Source organism: Clinocottus analis, unplaced genomic scaffold (assembly GCF_023055335.1).
Source record: "Clinocottus analis isolate CAN_PGR_092001 unplaced genomic scaffold, fCliAna1.0.p SCAF_4, whole genome shotgun sequence".
Classification (NCBI taxonomy): Eukaryota; Metazoa; Chordata; class Actinopteri; order Perciformes; family Cottidae; genus Clinocottus; species Clinocottus analis.
Window position 1 is genome coordinate 8,616,512 of NW_027176153.1, and position 17,395 is coordinate 8,633,906.

General features: G+C 44.7%; 3 protein-coding genes across 3 annotated transcripts; 1 reads left to right on the forward strand and 2 right to left on the reverse strand.

The window, feature by feature from the left end:
- Positions 1-858: 858 nt before the first annotated feature.
- tmco4 (transmembrane and coiled-coil domains 4) lies at positions 859-7,737 on the forward strand. Its single transcript, XM_068598521.1, has 14 exons — positions 859-963; positions 1,534-1,672; positions 1,937-2,111; positions 2,220-2,247; positions 2,345-2,474; positions 2,630-2,727; positions 2,854-2,997; positions 3,092-3,211; positions 3,893-4,057; positions 4,203-4,339; positions 5,249-5,333; positions 5,582-5,699; positions 5,804-5,921; positions 6,496-7,737. The coding sequence occupies exons 1-14, from the start codon at positions 921-923 to the stop codon at positions 6,901-6,903; spliced, it is 1,908 nt and encodes a 635-aa protein (XP_068454622.1). The 5' UTR covers positions 859-920; the 3' UTR covers positions 6,904-7,737.
- htr6 (5-hydroxytryptamine (serotonin) receptor 6) lies at positions 7,589-12,442 on the reverse strand. Its single transcript, XM_068598522.1, has 3 exons — positions 11,528-12,442; positions 9,613-9,747; positions 7,589-8,020 (listed from the first exon to the last, which is right to left on the reverse strand). The coding sequence occupies exons 1-3, from the start codon at positions 12,440-12,442 to the stop codon at positions 7,664-7,666; spliced, it is 1,407 nt and encodes a 468-aa protein (XP_068454623.1). The 3' UTR covers positions 7,589-7,663.
- Positions 12,443-15,397: 2,955 nt separating this feature from the next.
- On the reverse strand, positions 15,398-17,195 carry micos10 (mitochondrial contact site and cristae organizing system subunit 10). Its single transcript, XM_068598545.1, has 4 exons — positions 17,057-17,195; positions 16,134-16,181; positions 15,673-15,779; positions 15,398-15,532 (listed from the first exon to the last, which is right to left on the reverse strand). Exons 1-4 carry the CDS (start codon positions 17,118-17,120, stop codon positions 15,524-15,526), a joined length of 228 nt encoding a protein of 75 aa, XP_068454646.1. The 5' UTR covers positions 17,121-17,195; the 3' UTR covers positions 15,398-15,523.
- Positions 17,196-17,395: the final 200 nt, after the last annotated feature.

The following is a 17,395-nucleotide window of genomic DNA, read 5'->3' on the forward strand; positions in this document are numbered from 1 at the left end:
TATGCCACATTTTAGGACTATTTACATTATAAAGAGGATTCAGCTCACTGAAGTGTCATTATCAATAATTGGTGTGATTGAGGTGCGTGGTGGAGACCGAACCGCAGAAAAGGTGATGTGGCAAGAAAAAATACATGCTACACTCACACCTACTGGCCAGCAGTTGTAGCTCAAGACTTTGATTCTTGTGTCACAACCAAGACACAAGATTTAAAATGTCACGAGTTTCCTGCCTCTCTCTCTCTCTCTCTTTCTCTCAATGTGAAGCAGTGTGAATGGTTTAAACATGGCGCTTATGGCCCACAACCTTATATTCTCAACCTAAAGATGTGTAATTTGGTGACTTAATATGAACTTCTTTTGCAACAAACATTTCCCAACATGTCAGTCGTGAACAGACCCTGCTCCGTTCGTCGAGGACGTGGACGTTACGTCCCTCAAAGAAATGATGGCTTCAGGTACCCTCGAAAATATTAAAATTCGTATACGAACGACCAAGTAAAGTTTTTGTTGTGAAACATAAATATATATTTTTGAAGCTGTGCTATTACTGGGTGGTAATTACATGGAACACCAAAGTAATACTGTAATAATCATATAATAAAAATGTGTTTCCAACATGCATTTCTCCCCTTTACTTAATTTAAATGTAATATTATGGCGAAGATCAAAATGTGTTCAAAAAACGCTATTGCTGCTGCAATGTGCTGCATATATACGAAGAGAAAAGAAAATATCGAAATCAAATTCCATGTACGTGAAAATGTACATGGCCATTAAAGCTGATTCTGATTTATTAGTGAATGTTTACCACGGACTATCGTTTTAAGCGAGCTAGTGACGTGTACGCGTATAACGGTCAGATGTCAGAGCAACACGTGAAAGCAACAAAAGTTCGGAGTTGAGATATCTTTCGGGCCATGGAGGAAAATCCGAAAAGTGCGGACGCCGATTTTGCTCCAGGTACCGCACATAAATCGCTTATTGTCTTTTCCCCCGGTGCGGCAGTAGAGATAAGTTAATAAATTGGTGACTAAGAGAAAGTGAACCGTTTGCTCGTAAAGCGAACGAGGCAGGGCGGCCACCGTCGGCCAGCTGTTTTCTACAAGCCACCGCAAAGTGTTATTGAAATGCACTAGTTTAAGTCACACTGGCTTTTTATTAAATCATGGCTACACGGAATGTTTAAAAACACCAGTTAGGTCACACTTTGGCAGCCTCAGACTTTAGTTTCTGGTCAGCGACATGATGATAAACACAGTCAGACCCCGGTAACTCAGGAAGGCTACATTTTTTATTATGTGGTAGTACCATCGTATGTCATAATACCTCATATCTGTCATTTGGGTCTTCTGATGAATTCGGCATGCAGGTGATCCACTAATAAGGGTTTAAAACAGTCGTACACATCGAGTACCGGCAAATTCAAATGTATATTCCCTTCGACAATGTGAATCAAACTAACTACCCACCTACCTACCAACCTACCTACCTTAAAGTTAATGATTAAACGTTGTGCATTTATCACCTTAGACCCAGGGGGGGCAGGAACGGTGACGCAGGATGCCCCACGTGACCTGATCTGCAGGCGGCTGAGCGAGCAGGGCCGCTTCGCCTTCGCTGCTCTGTGCGGAGTCTCCCTGGGCCACTTGTTTACAGGCCCCGGAAGCAGGTAGTGGAGCCGCAGAGGGTCATATAGATATATATATATAGACCCGATATTTATTTATAAATAAATATAAATACATATACAGTATAGATTACTATAGTATAGTATATATAAATACATTATATATATATATATATATATATATATATATATATATATATATATATATATATATATATATATAATAATTAATTAATTAATTAATTATCTAACGATGCAACAATAAAAAAGTGTTACAGACCAACACACTCCACCCGTGTTTCTCAGCGAGTTCAGGGAGAAGTATCTGCAGGGCTTGGTCTGCTGGCTGAACCTGGATGAGTCTGTGATTCCGGTGATGGGAGCTTTCCTGTCCGGCCTGGGCTTCGAGGGCTGCGACACCTTCCTCTCAGTCCTCCAGGCCGAACCCCTGCTGGCTGAGGGGGCCACCCCCATCATACAGGTGCTGGTCTCTATTAATTATTACTCTATGTGGAACAACTGATGACACTACAACAGAAAAAAAAGCTTTATTTCAAAATCCTAACCAGCTGTCGCTTTGCAATCACAGGATCTGGTGTCGTTTTCTGTCAAGGACGGTAAGAATCCTTCCCGGAATTAATTACTCCCTCATGTTGGTGCAAATTTACGTGAGCCTTGTTACTCTATAAGTTTGGTGCTCTGTTGTGTACTCAGGCCAATACGACGCCAGGTCGAGAGTGCTCATCCGTCATGTCAGCTGTCTGCTGAAAGTCTTCCCGCAGCGGCTGGAGGAGTTCGAGGAAACGCTGGGAGAGAGGCTGAGGGAGGGGGGAGAGGAGAGCGAGTAAGTCACGTGTAGCATGAACAAGCATCTTATTGTTATACAAGATGTCATCTGAAAAGCACACAAGATTTTATTATTTTATAATGTTTTCAATTATACAGCCCACAAATATTTGAACTCATACGGACAATCCGTCTGACTCTGCTTTCCGTAAGGGAGGAGTCCTCTCGGCGGCTGCGGCGAGAGAGAGGGCGAAAACTGCGGCGCTACCTCCTCATTGGACTGGCCACCGTCGGCGGGGGAGCCGTAATCGGTGATTATTTGGGCCTCTATTGGATTTGAATGTGTGAAGACTTTCAGAGTAATGCTTGAAGACCGCAGCTCACCACACTCGTTTTTCTTCTTCGTCTTCTTCCCTCATTTTTCTTCCGTTTGCCAGGCGTGACAGGTGGGCTGGCAGCCCCCTTGGTGGCAGCGGGGGCCGGTGCCGTGCTGGGGGCCGGAGGGGCCGCCGCTCTGGGCTCCGCCACCGGCATTGCAATCATGGCCTCCCTGTTCGGGGCGGCGGGAGCGGGACTAACTGGTGAGAGGAGGTCATTGCTGGGAATGCTCCCCGTGCTAGGTCCTATAGTTACTCACCTTTTGTTTCCTGTTTTTTCACATGCGGCTTTCTCCAGGCTACAAGATGAACAAGTGCGTCGGGGCGATAGAGGAGTTTGAGTTCCTGCCGCTGAGCTCCGGGAAGCAGCTCCACCTGACCATCGCGGTGACAGGTTGGCTCTGCAGCGGCAAATACAGTAAGTGTGGCCACTGATTGGGTGAGGTCGACACAAATGAATCCTTTATTATGGTCTATAATATGTGTCAAATAACCAGATAGGAGTATCTGTTTTTGAAACGTTGCATTCAGACTCCGTTACACAGCTGAATTTAACCCACTGGACTTGTTCAATGTGTGTAAATCATTCTAGCCCCCTCACAGCTGTCTTTATCGTTAAAGTTAACTTTAAGGGTAACTTTTATATTTTCTTTACCCCAATTTTCACAAATGTTAAGTAAAGGATAGGATTTTGAAAAGTATAGAAGATACAAATGTTATTTCAATAATGTCTCTCCATTGAACGGTGTTAAAGTGAGGAGGTGGCAGACCCAAAAAAACAACAACTAAAAGCAAGCATGAATATGAAAGAAAGTGGAGCGTAGATGGCATTGCTGTGGAACAGAGTGTCCACCGCAGATTAAGCAAACAAAACACTTACTTTTGCTTTTTTTGCTTTTGCATAAAACCATGCAGCCGTCTACCCCCTCGAAAAAAGCCTCACTTAAAACCTTAGTACACTCTTCACATACAATGGCTTTTATTTTATTTTTTTATTAAAAAAAACAACAACACAACAACAACAACAACACTTCTCTCTCACAAGTGCCGCTTAGTCGTTTCCTTCCATAAAAAACAACCAGCAGCCGTTGTCTTCCAGGTTCGTTTCAGGCCCCGTGGGGCAGCCTGGGCGAGTGCGGCGAGCAGTACTGCCTGGTGTGGGAGTCGCGCTTCCTCAGGGACCTGGGCTCGGCCATGGCCTCTCTGCTGGACGGGCTGGTCAGCATGGTGGCCCAGGAGGCGCTCAAGTACACGGTGCTCTCAGGTGCAGTTCTGAGCTTCTTCACTTTGACAGATTTACGGTTGAACAAACTGTGGTATCCGGCCTGTTCTGTGTTTGTAGTGCCGACCCCTTTGCTTGTGGCACGGCGTTGATGTCTTTGTCCACGCCGCCGCACACTGTTTCGCAGGCATCGTGGCAGCCCTGACGTGGCCCGCGTCGCTGCTGGCGGCGGCCAGCGTCATCGACAACCCCTGGAGCGTTTGCCTGAACCGCTCGGCAGAAGTGGGGAAACACCTGGCGCAGGTTTTGAGAAGCAGACAGCAGGTATGGCGTGACCTCTTGACCTCTGTTAAGGCACTTTCCTTTTCTTTTTTATGATCCGGCTCGTTTTGAGTTTTGGGGCTGTATTTCTGCCATAACACGGCACCTTTGCAAAATGCACATTTAGACGTTTATTCTACTACATTGCCTTCTTGCATCTGTCGATAAACTAATAAACTACTGGATTAACCAAATGTTAGCAGACGATAATGCCTCATTTGCATATTCAAACAGGGCATTTCAGAAAACTTCTGAAAAATATTTTCTTGATACATATTGGGTACGCTTCACGTGATATCTATAGGTGCACTTCGGTAGCACTTAAATTCACAAAAGATCCCAGTTACATTCCTCTCTATATTCAAAGGGTGTTAACAGAAGGGAGGTGTCCAGATATAAATCATAGTCTGATTTACAGAACATTTACTTCTTCAAAACATAGATATTTTTTCTTTCATGGCTGAATTCCCTCAGTAAAGTCCCTTGACTTAAATATGTCAATACAATTATACAATGACTCCAAACGTTATCCACTAATCAGATGTCTGTTCTGGAAATGTGTGCAAATTAGCACACAGTGACGCCATATTTTGTATATTTAGACATAGCATTCCTGATATCTTATTATACAAAACCATTGTCTTAATGTAAGTGATCATCAGGGGAAGTTCCACTTTGACGTCCGTTAGTCAAAATAATGTTTAACCCTATCCACCCTCCTTTTCTATGGTGTACCACAGCATTGTGTCAGGGCTTTGTTTCATACTTTTTGTGAAAACACCTTACCAGCTGCATCCGCTCGACTTGAACCACAATGTTTCTGTTTGTTATCGATTTCCGTCTCCTAGAATATCAGAAGAAAACTTTCTGTGCACCTCCTCTCTCTCTCTCTCTCTCTCCATGTGTTTGAAGGGGAAGAGGCCTGTCAGCCTCATAGGATTCAGTCTCGGCGCCAGAGTGATCTACTACTGCTTGCAGGAGCTCGCCAATGACCAAGGTACCAAGACCGCCTGGAGTTCTATTGCGGACTGGAGCCCGACTTTTAATAGCCACACGCATCTTTTCTGCTCAGTCACTGGTGAAGCAGAGGCGGCCTCAAATAAAAACCGTTTCAAAGCGGTTTTGTCTCGTGTTATACCCTCATTGACCCAAACGCAGTTTCTCATCTTACGTCATCTTTTTTTTCTTTTTTTTTTACATAGTTCCGACCAACCAATTAAGTCCTGTGTTGTTGTGATTCCTCAGGGAGTGAAGGAGTAGTCGAGGATGCTGTCCTCTTGGGGGCCCCAGTGGACGGCTCTAAGAAGGCCTGGGAGAGAATGACCAGGGTGGTGGCTGGAAAAATAGTGAACGGCTACTGCAGGTAATCTAACCGAGCTCTGTCCTGAACCACCTGCTATTTTGTTTTAGGATTTTGTGATTACATTTTTCACGAGTGAATGACTGTCCTGAACTCTCCACCATCAGAGGGGACTGGCTCCTGGGGTTCTTGTACCGAAGTTCAGCTGCGCAAATGTCGGTTGCCGGGCTGCAGCCGATCGACATCCAAGACCGGCGGCTCATCAATGTGGATCTCTCCTCCGTGGTGAGTCGTGTTGAAACCGGGCCCGCTGACGTCTCCCTTAACGAATAGTTCTCCAGCTACAGAAGAGCCGGAGCTCTTTCAACACCTCAAGGTTTTTTCGCCTCTCGTGGAGAGAAAAAAAACACACACGCAGCAGTCACCACAAAGTGACACTTTTCAAGCACGACACAAAGTGGTCCTTGACTAGTTGATGCATAATTATTAAATACACAATTTTATTGAAAAGAGACAGTGGCATTGCTTGAATAAAATTAGAAACATGGGGAGAATAAGGCCCCTGCTGGTCTGCTTAAGTGTGCCGCAATGCCTTTCTGCCGCCCCGTGAATGGACACGATGATTTCCACATCTAACACATGGTCCAGCAAAACTATTATTATCGAAGCTCGTTCAAACATTTGAGAGGTTTTAAGAAGAACATTTTTAAAAAAAAGAAACAAGACATGTCAGAAGCACCGTACTCTGTGTATAACTGGCCACGTGATGCGTGGGGAACAAAACATGTTGTAAAACATTTGCAAAGCAACGTGTGTCCTTGTTAGTCAGACGGTTAAATCCATACATTCTGCCTCTCAGGTGAACGGCCACTTGGACTACATGCGCCAGATGGGCACCATCTTGGTGGCAGTGGGACTCCCCACCAAGGAAATCCCAAGGGCCTCCATTGCGGTCCCGGCGGCGGCAGCAGAGGAGGCTAAGACTTGTGCAGGCGAAAGTGAAGCAACCGGGGAAAGTGGGGGCGCAGGAGAGGCGGCGCAGACGGAGGAAGCCGGTGACGGCTGGGACATCCCTGATATTTCGGACCTGCTGGAATCCTTAAGTGACAAGGAGTTGGACAAGGATGCTTCGGCGCGTACTTCCGAGGAGAAGGCAAGTGATGGCGGCGCGGCGTCCGCTTCCGACGCCCCGCTTGCCGGCTCGCCGGAGGACTATGAATGCGCATCGTGGAGCTGGGATGATGATACACGGTGGACTGCAGAGTAGTCACACAAACAAAGGCGGCCAAACTTGTAAAGAGCATGTCACTGGGACCGGCTGCTTCGTGTCAGCTCAGCTTCTCAAGTTTTTTTGTCTCGTTTTTTTCAAGTATCGAAGCTTTTGTTGGAGAACAAATCCGCCCCGTTGTCGACACACTGACATGGCGGAGACGGCTGAGGGGTCCACACACATGGCAGCTTCGAGTGAAAATCCCCCTGAATGGACCTGAATGGACCTGAATGAACGAAGCACGAAATGCTTCTACACTGATGTATTAATTGTTTAAATGAAGTACTTTTTTTTTCTTTTTAAAAACTGTGAATAGTGTCTTTTTTCTTCTTCTTTTTTTTAAAATCACTTAGCAATCAAAAACCTGTACGCCTTACTTGTGTTTCGCAGGTGTTAAAGGATGCTGCGAAACAGGTGACATCGTCCTACTCATTTTCATCCGCTGGCCTGGTTGCTATGGATATTATCACAGCAATTTAATCTCCATACGTAATTCTGAATGTATCTTCCTCAAGGCTTTTTTCTCTGTTCCACCCATGCCATTGTGAAGTGCTGCTTCCCACATAGTTTAACGGGTTTCATTACATTGTATACTGGCACTGATAACAATTATTCTTATTGTGGAAATGCACCTTCATGATTGGAGAGAAACATAATTCAAGGTCGAACGAGGATGGAGCTCCCCGAAATGTTTTGCCGCAGACATTTCTCCTTCAGTCGCTTCAAAACCCCGGCTCAAGATCATACGGAGCTTGCTTCAATCCAGGGTGTCGACCTGATTGGGCAGAAGCAGAGGCAACTCCACGCCGCCGTGCTCGGCGTCCAGCAGGTTGACCGCGTCGGTGGCGGTGGCCGGGGGGTGCGCGGGGTCGGAGGCCAGCGGGGAGGGGCTGCTGCTGGCGGCGTTCAGCTCCACGGAGTTGCGGAGGGAGAGCGAGAGGGCCGGCGAGGGTCTCCGGGGCGACGAGGAGGAGCAGCAGGGTAAGAGCCTCTTGAGCGCCCGCTTGAAGTCCCTCATGAACAGCGGGTAGATGATGGGGTTCATCGTGCTGTTGCAGTAGCCGAGCCAGGTGATGGCGTCGAAGAGCTCGAGGGGGACGCACTCGCACACCGCCTGGATGGACACGACGGAAAGCAATGCAGAAGTGTCAGAGGAATTTATGGTTCAAAATGGGAAAATTATTCAAATAAGTTAAAATGTATTCATGGCACGTGTCAGACCTTAAAGAGTCACACCTTTTAATTATAATAGAACGTAAAGCGAGAATGAAACAGTGAGAGAAATAAAAAGAGTAAATGTTTTCATTGATTCATGGATTTAATGTATATTTATGTAATTCAAATGTATAGTATTTATGTTATTTCATCAACAACATTTATCTTAGCTTATATATTCATATATATATATATATATTCATATATATACATATATATATATATATTCATTTAGACTACCATATTTGTGTGTGTGTATATATATATATATATATATATATATATATATATATATATATATATATATATCATTTTATTTTTTAGGAAATTGTCATAAATGAAAGAAGTGAATTTATAGTACAGGCAACTGAAATAAATAAACATAAGTAAATAACTTCCAAAATATGGCGATAAAGACATAAATACAAAATATATATGTAACATTCAATAAAATCTGTATTTATTTCCCATTCTTCAACATTTATATATTTATTTACCAGTTTTCCTCGAGCACAACGTGAAAACAAATTTCTAAAAACCCCGATGTTGAACATAACCACTATAGGTTTAGAGGAGGACAGTGAAGGAGGAGACAGCTGTTGGAGGAGGACTTCCAATACTATCAAGATGAGACAGGGAGGCGGTGGGAATAAGACAGAAAGATGGAGGGGGGGGGGGTGCGTTTCACACACCACATTGAGTGTGAAAAGGAAGGAGAGCGCAGACACAGTCAAGTCTCTGTGCTCTATGTTTGCAGGGCAGAAGCGAGAGGGCACAGATGGGAAATTAAAATGACTGGATCATTGAAGGCTTGAAAAAAAAGAAAAAGAAACGGACAAGTGTCATTACCAATTTAGATTAAGCTGTTTTTCGACATTCATTTAGTCTTGCCGAGGGTTTTTTCCATAGCCACCAATGTTTGTCTGCTGACTAATGGGTGCTCAGTCCAATCAAATCAAAAAATCAACAAGGAGGAGAAAAAAAAAACAAAGAAAGAATGAGGATTATACGTGGTGCTGTGGTACGTTGTGAGTCAGCCTCACGATGCTGAAATGCCAATCTATTTACTTGTTGGATAACTTGGCAAGGCTGTGACGCTAAGGCTGGTCGATACCAAAATAGACCGGTATCCAAGTGTTTTTTTTTTCCTTTTGCATTTATTTCACACTGTGTTGGGTCCCACCACAAATATACATTTGTGAGAAAACTGGAAAACAAATACAAGGTGACTCAGATGTATGGAAGAGGACTGAAAGCTATTGCAGGAAGGAAAGCAAAAAGCAACCACAGACTTTTAACGTTGATTTAAACTGTTTGGGATATTTATATTGGCAAAACACTCGCCTATAGGTGAAGCATCCTGGAAAGTTCGAAACATCCAAGATTTGTTTGACGCATATGTCGCGCTGCCTGCATGTTTCTCTTTTTCATTTGTCTACATTTCTGTGTCATGTCTGTGGTAGAGTCAGTGTCTGGTCCCGCCATACTGACCTGGGCCATGTTGGTGATGAAAAATGGCAGCCAAGCGCTGAAGAAAAGTCCCAAAAGGACTCCCAGGGTCAGGCTGGCCTTCAGCGCCCTCCGACCTTGCCTGTGAGCCAGACGACGCTCACTGTTCGCTGACGGCTGTGGTCAGTAGAGAACAAAAGAAACGGTTAATGCTAGAATTATATAGAAATATACACTGTAAATCTCCCTTCTCTACATTAGTGTTATGGAAAAGCTTCCCTGTAGCCCTTAAATGGTCTCTTTGACAGGCTAATTTCCTTAATTTAATTCATTGTTTGCTTGAAGCTGGCCAATTTTTTTGGAAAATTAAGTTAATAAATTAAATTAGGGGAATTGTCAGTAGTTGTGGGAAATATGCTTTTTTTTTTTTTTTTTTTGCTGCAACTTATATCTGATAGCACTACCATGTCGGAATACGCTAAAGATAAAGCTAGACCGGCAAGCTAGCAACCGGTTAGCTTAGCTTAGCACAAAGACTGAAGGAACAACTGGCCCCGAGCGAACCAGCTACCTCGAAAGCTGAAACTGACGTCGCATCTCATTTGTTGAAACTTCAAAACAACTTAAGTGTAAAGACCATGTTTGGTTCGGCCAAAGGAGTAATGGATAAGAGCAATTTCGTAAATGGCAGTGCCAAGATAGTTATTTCCAACGCCCTCTAGTCTTTTTGCTAAGCTAAGCTAATCAGCTGCTGGCTGTAGCTCCATGGCTAATTTTAAACTTCCCGGGGCCACCCGAAACAAACTCGCAGCCAAACACTGCAGAAGCCCACGTCGTTCAATTAAAACGTGAAGTGAAGATGGAGAATGGAACAAACTTATACAGAATATGTTTGATTAACAAAAGAATGAGAAGCTACATAATGAAGAGAGAGAGAGAGAAATAAATCTAAAAAATAAATATTAATGATATTTAAGAATGAATTTAGAACTGGCTGATCTGGTGTGTGTGTGTGTGTGTGTGTGTGTGTGTGTGTGTGTGTGTGTGTGCGCGCGTGTCCGTGTGTGTGGGGGGGGGTTCTACTGCAGACAAATGTGACAGACTTCGAGGCTGTGATCCTCACGGACGGGGACAGCAGCACAAGTACAGACACACACTGTCTGTACTTTCATCTCCAAGATTTTGGGGCAGGTTTTTCACCTCTTCCCTGACACCACATCTCTCTCCTTTTCGTTCATGAATGAAGAGCCAAACATTTTCTCAGCTGTCCGTCATATACTGGCTGCAGTTGTGGATTCTATCTCTTCTGATTCTTTTTATTACCTCATAATGATGATAATAAACTCAGACTATGCTGAACACAAAGTATAGTTTGCATATTTTCAAATATACTTTCAGAATAGGTCAACTCCAAGGTACTTTTATAATTAACTCATGAAAGTATGCGATCGCGGCGCCGCGAACTTCGATGTTTACGCAATGTTTCTATTAAAGTCACTTTTTATAATCAGGACAGTCAAGAATGTAGGTCTCGGAGAGGTGTAATATATATATATATATATTTGATCATAAAATGAGCATCTCTAGTAGCTGCACTTAGATGATATTGAACAGAGTGGATTTCAACAGCATCATTGGCATTTCAAGGGAACGGCACGAGACGGAGGCATGAACAGCGTTGCGTAAAAACCTTCAAAATGTCAAAGAAAAGACACGGTTGAGAACTCTCGAAATAGATGAACAACTGCAATTTGGTGATTAGCTCCACTCACATAATCAACCTTTTCAACTCCTACTCTCATTACGGTCTGCTCCACTTGAAAGCCAGTCTACTATTTTAGCACCGCTGCTGACTTTTGCTGTTTTATGTTTGGAAATTGTTACTCAATAGTCTTGGTCAGCACTCAACCTTTAAGTACACCTCCCCTTTCCTGTTTACTTGGTCTCTTCCCCTTACCGGTACATTCTGTAATGCGTGAGGTTCCTGGTGACTGCAGTCGTCTCCGTCCTGGTGGGCTTGCCCCGCCACGACCCCAGGCGAAGGAGGCCTGGAAGGCTCGCCGAGAGAAGGGTGCGGGTGTGGCGGGTGGCTCAACGCCGCGACCCTCTTCGCCTGCCTCCGCGCCGCCAGGAGGATCCGGCAGTAAGTAAAGCAAATGGCACTGGAGGGCAGAAAGAACGTAAGCACGGACGCCACCAGGGCGAAGGGCAGAGTGACCCGCAGGCGACATTGGAAGGAGAGCCCCCCTGATGGCGACAACTGAAAGTAGGACTCTGGGTACAGCGTGTCGGTGTAAGAGCTGACGTTGCCACCGAAGACCCCCGGGGCCGACGGGTGTCCGCTCCCGTGGCCCAGGCTGTGCCACTTCATCTCGATGGGTAGGAAGGAGGCCAACGCCGCCAAGCCCCAGGCCGCTCCCACCAGGAGCAGCGCCCGGGGCGGTGTCATCCTCTGCTTGTAGCGCAGCGGCGAGATGATGAAGATGTAGCGGTCCAGGCTGATCACGCACAGGTTGAGGATGGACGCGCTGCAGCACATGACGTCAAAGCAGAGCCAAATGGGGCAAAAAGCCGGCCACAGCACCCAGGCCCCGCACAGGACGTTGAGCATGGCCGGCGGCATGACCACCACTGCCACCATCAGGTCAGACAGGAACAGGGACACCAGGAAGCAGTTTGAGGTGCAACGCAACGAGCGATGGGCAAACACCACGGCGATGAGCAGCATGTTGCCGCAGACCGTCATGAGGATGATGGCGGTCAGCATGAAGGCCAGCAACCATGGCCCGCTGCCGGTTATGTTCCAAGCGCTGGCGGCGGGAGAGCTGATGTTGTGGCTTCCCACGGAGCCGGACGAGTGAGAGTCGGCCATGGTGCTGGTTGAGGACGATCAACGAAACAAACCAGCTACCGAGGGTTCCTCTTGAGGGGCCACTAGATGTTACACACACATCTGAGCCCGAGTTGTCCTTTTGCAGCCAAAGCTCTCACTTTAGGGACATTGTTGACTAAAAAGATGTCACTGAGGTGTGGAGGAGCCACCTACCCATGTTCCTGTCAAGACGAACCAGACTCTTTTCCATGGGTAAATATCTCCATCTCCCTTCTGGCAGGAATGCATCCAGGCACCCTGGGCTCACTTCCGCTGCCACCGGCGCAGTGATCAAAATCCCCAACACAGTTTCACTCATCTCTCCACGCTGGCCAGCATGTCGCCCGCCTCACCCACAGCTCAGAGACAGAATGAGCCGCTCAACGGCTGCCAGAGGCAGCATGTCACAGCCAGAGGCAGCATGTCACAGCGATGACAGTCGGTGGAGGAGGTCACATGGAGAGAGAAGCCCGACTAAGACATTCAGGAACTACTGAAGACGAAGAGAGCAAGAACCAATCCTCAGATTCACACCTCACCTCTCAGAAGTGGAATCGCACGGCTTCCGCAAGTCCTTCGCGAAGCCAAGTCCTTTTTATTCCGGAGAAACAGCAAATAAAGAGAGCAGAAACCGACACAAAAGTGTGAAGCAGTCGTTTGCAAGCGGGGGCTCTGCTCAGAAGTGCTCTACAGGTATCATGATCCTCGCAGCGCTGCCTTTACATCCCCCTCCTCCCCACTCCCGTTAATCCCTGTGTCGGCCACTCCAGCGCGCCTCCCAGGCACAGCGCACAGCTTTTGAGAAGGAGCGTGTCAAAGCATTGAGCTGCTAATGCATAACCATGCCACAAATCACGGCCAAGATATGCTAATTTCTTAAGCATTTGAATTGGTGTGGGTGGTCTCTTTCCATTTTTGGTCACGGTGCTTTCATTGAGGTACTATTATGGCCGTGTTTTTCCGGCATTGGAATGATTAGGTGCGACCACTTTTTCTGCAATGTGTTCTTTGTGTGTAAAATGTATAGATGTATGTCAGATGTATTAAAGGGGTCATCGATCAAGTTTTACTTTCTTTTAGTGTAGTGAGAAGATCCTTTATCGATAAAAGGAACTGACCCTCTCTGACTTTTTCATGTTTTTAGTGATTTACAAGACACACCAGATATAATTGAATGTGCAATGTCTATCTAGCCACATGCTCTGAACAAAATATAGGGCCGCGAGTCACCTATACTACGGAGGAATACATTTACAGTCGTCGTTTATTAAAGAAAACAAATCAAAAAGAATACATTTAGGAGATAGACCTTCAGTTAGCGGTGGCAATTGGCATTAAGCCAGCGTAAAGGCTAAGGCAACAGCTGCGAGTTGCTAACGCTACAGCTAACTGCTAAGCGCTAACTGAAGCTCCCCTCCCAGCTAAGTCTGGTGGCGGGAGAATGAAAGGACAAATACAAGTCATTTTCTTCTTTTAACCATTTTAAATTTAAAAGAGATATGTTTAGTTTATTTTCAGGTTCACGTTAGTATTTTACGTTTCCACTGGCACGCGTGTACATGCTTTAATTATTGCTTATTTTTCTCATACTGTCTCTCAGGCATACCTGTGTTCAGCCTCATGTCTGAAGCGCTACGTCTTAGCGCCGTGCAAAAATAATTACGTTGCTAGGCAACAGCTTGGGTCCATGTTGACTTCCCGTGTCATTCGCATGCGCTGCAACCGCGAACCTCAACGGCGAACGGGCCAAAGTGACAAGCACCGGTGAAAGAGGTCCACATTTTCGATCATCAAATGTGGCGCCACCTCCTGACCGCTAGCAAATAGCGCTCCTGAATTTATAGTATATTGTAAATGATGTATCATTAGCAGGTAGATTTGTGGCTGGTTATTGATAAGACTGAAATCTCATCATAAGCTCATCAGTCGTTTTCATGTTTTAAAAACAAATTGTGAAATTGTAAACATGGCACCTTTGTTTCTACTCTCGATGTGCCGTGGAATTGTTTCTTGTATTGTTCTTTGTTTAATCTTTTGATGATGGATAAACTTGATGATGTCACTGTTGAACCTTAATGATGAATTTCCCTTTGAATCTCTTGTTGAATTTCCTAAAGGATCTCCATGCAACTGTCTGCATGAAGGGGCTTTTGGTGCCTCACCTGCTTGTGCTATCAATTATTTTGCATTTTTTAAGTTGCACTTAATTTATTCAATGTTTTCCTTTTTTATTATAAAAGCTTTGTCTTCATTTTTTGTCAGTCCAAAAGTCTAACTGCTTCCACTGTGATTCATTGTTCAGTGAACGATTAAAACATTTAAACAATTGATGGTTATTAAAACCCAGACAGTAAGTCGATTAAAGATCATGAAGTATTTTTCTGTCTCGTACATTGGCAGGACCAAACTCACATTCTCAGCTCTGACAGTCACTTCACCTTTTTCCTGCGTTATTATACTCAATCCAAATAATTATACACTTCCCAACAGGAGTGCTTGAATACAAAAAAAACATGAAACAATCAAAAAAATCATGCGCACTCCAGCATTTCAACAGCCTTGTCAAATACTAAGTGTGATGTGCAAAGCTTGCGAATTTCGTGCCCCCTCAGAACTGACTAATCTCCTCCATCACTCTGCCCCTGTCATCCGCCACCTCAGATCAGCTGCTGCCAACCCTCTGACCCTGGCTCACCCACGCCGATCCCACCACCTTCTGGGACGGCATTTGCTCTGCTTTGACACCATTTTAGAAAATCCATTCCACCCCCTTTCAGAAATAAACTGAAGGATCGCCTTCTTTAAAGCTGCATTAACACAAGAGTAAAATCTTGCAGTGGTTTTCATCTGTTACAAAACATGTTTAGGGGCATATATTGTCATTGTTGCGATTATTTTATTAAATATACACAGACTGTCCCGATCGGGCACATACAATCATACAGAGTCATGATGGATGGTTCAACAGGGATCTGTTTACTGTAGAATAGTGCAAATGGCGACTCTCCCACGGGCAAAAAAAAAAAGGTCCAAAGAAATTAAATAAAAAATAAAAAATGACAATCCCTCGATGGCTTGCAGCTACTGCTCCTGTAGAAGAAACACACAAACACAGATCTGTTGCATAAACCTGGATTTGATTAAACAAAGACAAGAGGTGTTGTTATTCTGTTACTAGAGATTCCTGTGTATTGGAAGCAAGAGTGTTGTTTTTTATTGCACACACAAACCTTTTCACTTTTGTGCAGCAGATACGAGGACCTCAGGTCGCTCTGACAGTTGCCGTACGCCATGCCAAGTCCCGCTCCCGAGCCGAAGGAAATAGGCCAAGTGCGCCCTACAAATAATGAAACAGGTACTCATAAAAATATAGACTCTTAAATATCTTCTCAAGCACGTCACGGTATTATTAAAACACAGCAGAGATGGTGTGTGAAATTATTTTCACACTCCTGTTTTGACACCCCCCCTCTGTACTGAACTTTCATATTCACATGCTTCTTTTGTGTGTGATTGTTTTGAGGATGGATGTTGTTGATGCTCGTTGAGCAATAAAAGCACTACGTACTCTCAAAGATGAACTCGCATTGACCAATGTGCTTAGTTAGATGAGGCTGTTTGTCAGAGATCCTCTGAGCTAAATTAAAAGGTCCGAGATGGACTACTGCAACGATCCGTAGAAATTACTTACGTTTGAAAAACAGAACAGACATCACGATTCCCAATCCCAGCCCGGTGCCTGAAAATAGAAGAAAAATTTTAAAAAAAATAAAAACCTTTACGTCATGACATGGATGACAATACAACTTTAATTAACTGTAAAATGTATGCTGCTAAAACTGATCCGCTGTGTGAATATGCTGTTTTATACCGTCTGGCTCATGATGAGCATGAGCTCTGTTGCCTTGTGTAAACGACTTTCTGATACACAAGGCGATAAACTCGAAACTCTAGATTTGAGCTTCAGTGCTCTCATACAGTAGGGAGGCAGGCAGGAAGTGACGTTTCGGTATTGGTCCCCATATATTCCATTGCCCCCCGCGGACGGTTGTCACATAAAAACACACACACACACACACACACACACACACACACACACACTCTCTCTGCTTCCGGTCGCATTTTTTATATACGTTGGCTACGTTCGTTGGCGAAAACGGTGGAGTTGTGAGCCGAGGCAATGGAAAGTTGACATAAAATAGGTATGCCAAATTAAAGACAGCGCAGACTGGTGTCTCGTTAACCATGGCACATTATTTGTAATTTATCTATAAGCAAGAAAGCATTAAATTATCGTTTTCTCAAGGGCACTCACTTCTGGGTTGTTTTTTTCTGAAAAGCGACCTCCAACAGAAACGCAAATATGTAGCGTTGAGTAGCGTGAGTAACTGTAGAATTAAGTCATTGTATTAATACAAAATAAGTAAGTCATAAGTATCTGACAGGTCACTCGGTTGTCCTTTACGAGCCCTTTATTGCTAGCTAGGTTAGTTAGCTTCTTGCAGAGTAACCTTAAAAGACAGCAGTGGACTACAGTAAAAGGGCTGCCGTGTATTTGGATGTATTCCAGGACACTACAATGTCGTTGCGCGCGGCATAATCCGAGATATTTACCGATTTTAACGGTACCGTCTGCCAAACACCGGTCCCACTTTTTCCCCAGCTCCTTTTCAGACATGCTGAACGTTAGCTTCTCTGATAAACTGAAAGTGTCAAACGCAGCTCTGGGTGGGTGCGGCTTTCGTGTGCTGTCGGAAATATAAGACTCTTACGATTTAAAACGCAGGGGAACGTGACAAAGTGCAGAGGGTTTAGGCGGCCAGCGGTAAAGGCAGTCTGACTTCATCGGTTGGATGTTGTCGATCAAATATATGTGGGGTAAAATACATCCTAAAAAGGTTAAGACTCCAAAATACAGGTTCACGTAAACGCAGCATTTCACCACCCATGCAA

Bases quoted from the DNA above. Each gene is read 5' to 3' on its own strand.
- tmco4 (XM_068598521.1), top strand. From the start codon at position 921: ATGGAGGAAAATCCGAAAAGTGCGGACGCCGATTTTGCTCCAG. The intron at 2,112-2,219 runs GTGCTGGTCTCT...TTGCAATCACAG, and splicing joins GGGCCACCCCCATCATACAG to GATCTGGTGTCGTTTTCTGT. The intron at 2,475-2,629 runs GTAAGTCACGTG...GCTTTCCGTAAG, and splicing joins GAGGGGGGAGAGGAGAGCGA to GGAGGAGTCCTCTCGGCGGC.
- htr6 (XM_068598522.1), bottom strand. From the start codon at position 12,442: ATGGCCGACTCTCACTCGTCCGGCTCCGTGGGAAGCCACAACATCAGC. The intron at 9,748-11,527 runs GTAAGGGGAAGA...TACTGACCACAG, and splicing joins ACGCATTACAGAATGTACCG to CCGTCAGCGAACAGTGAGCG. The intron at 8,021-9,612 runs GTCAGTATGGCG...GTGTCCATCCAG, and splicing joins TCATCACCAACATGGCCCAG to GCGGTGTGCGAGTGCGTCCC.
- micos10 (XM_068598545.1), bottom strand. From the start codon at position 17,120: ATGTCTGAAAAGGAGCTGGGGAAAAAGTGGGACCGGTGTTTGGCAGAC. The intron at 16,182-17,056 runs GTAAATATCTCG...TTCTATTTTCAG, and splicing joins AGACGGTACCGTTAAAATCG to GCACCGGGCTGGGATTGGGA. The intron at 15,780-16,133 runs GTAAGTAATTTC...CATTATTTGTAG, and splicing joins GTCTGTTCTGTTTTTCAAAC to GGCGCACTTGGCCTATTTCC.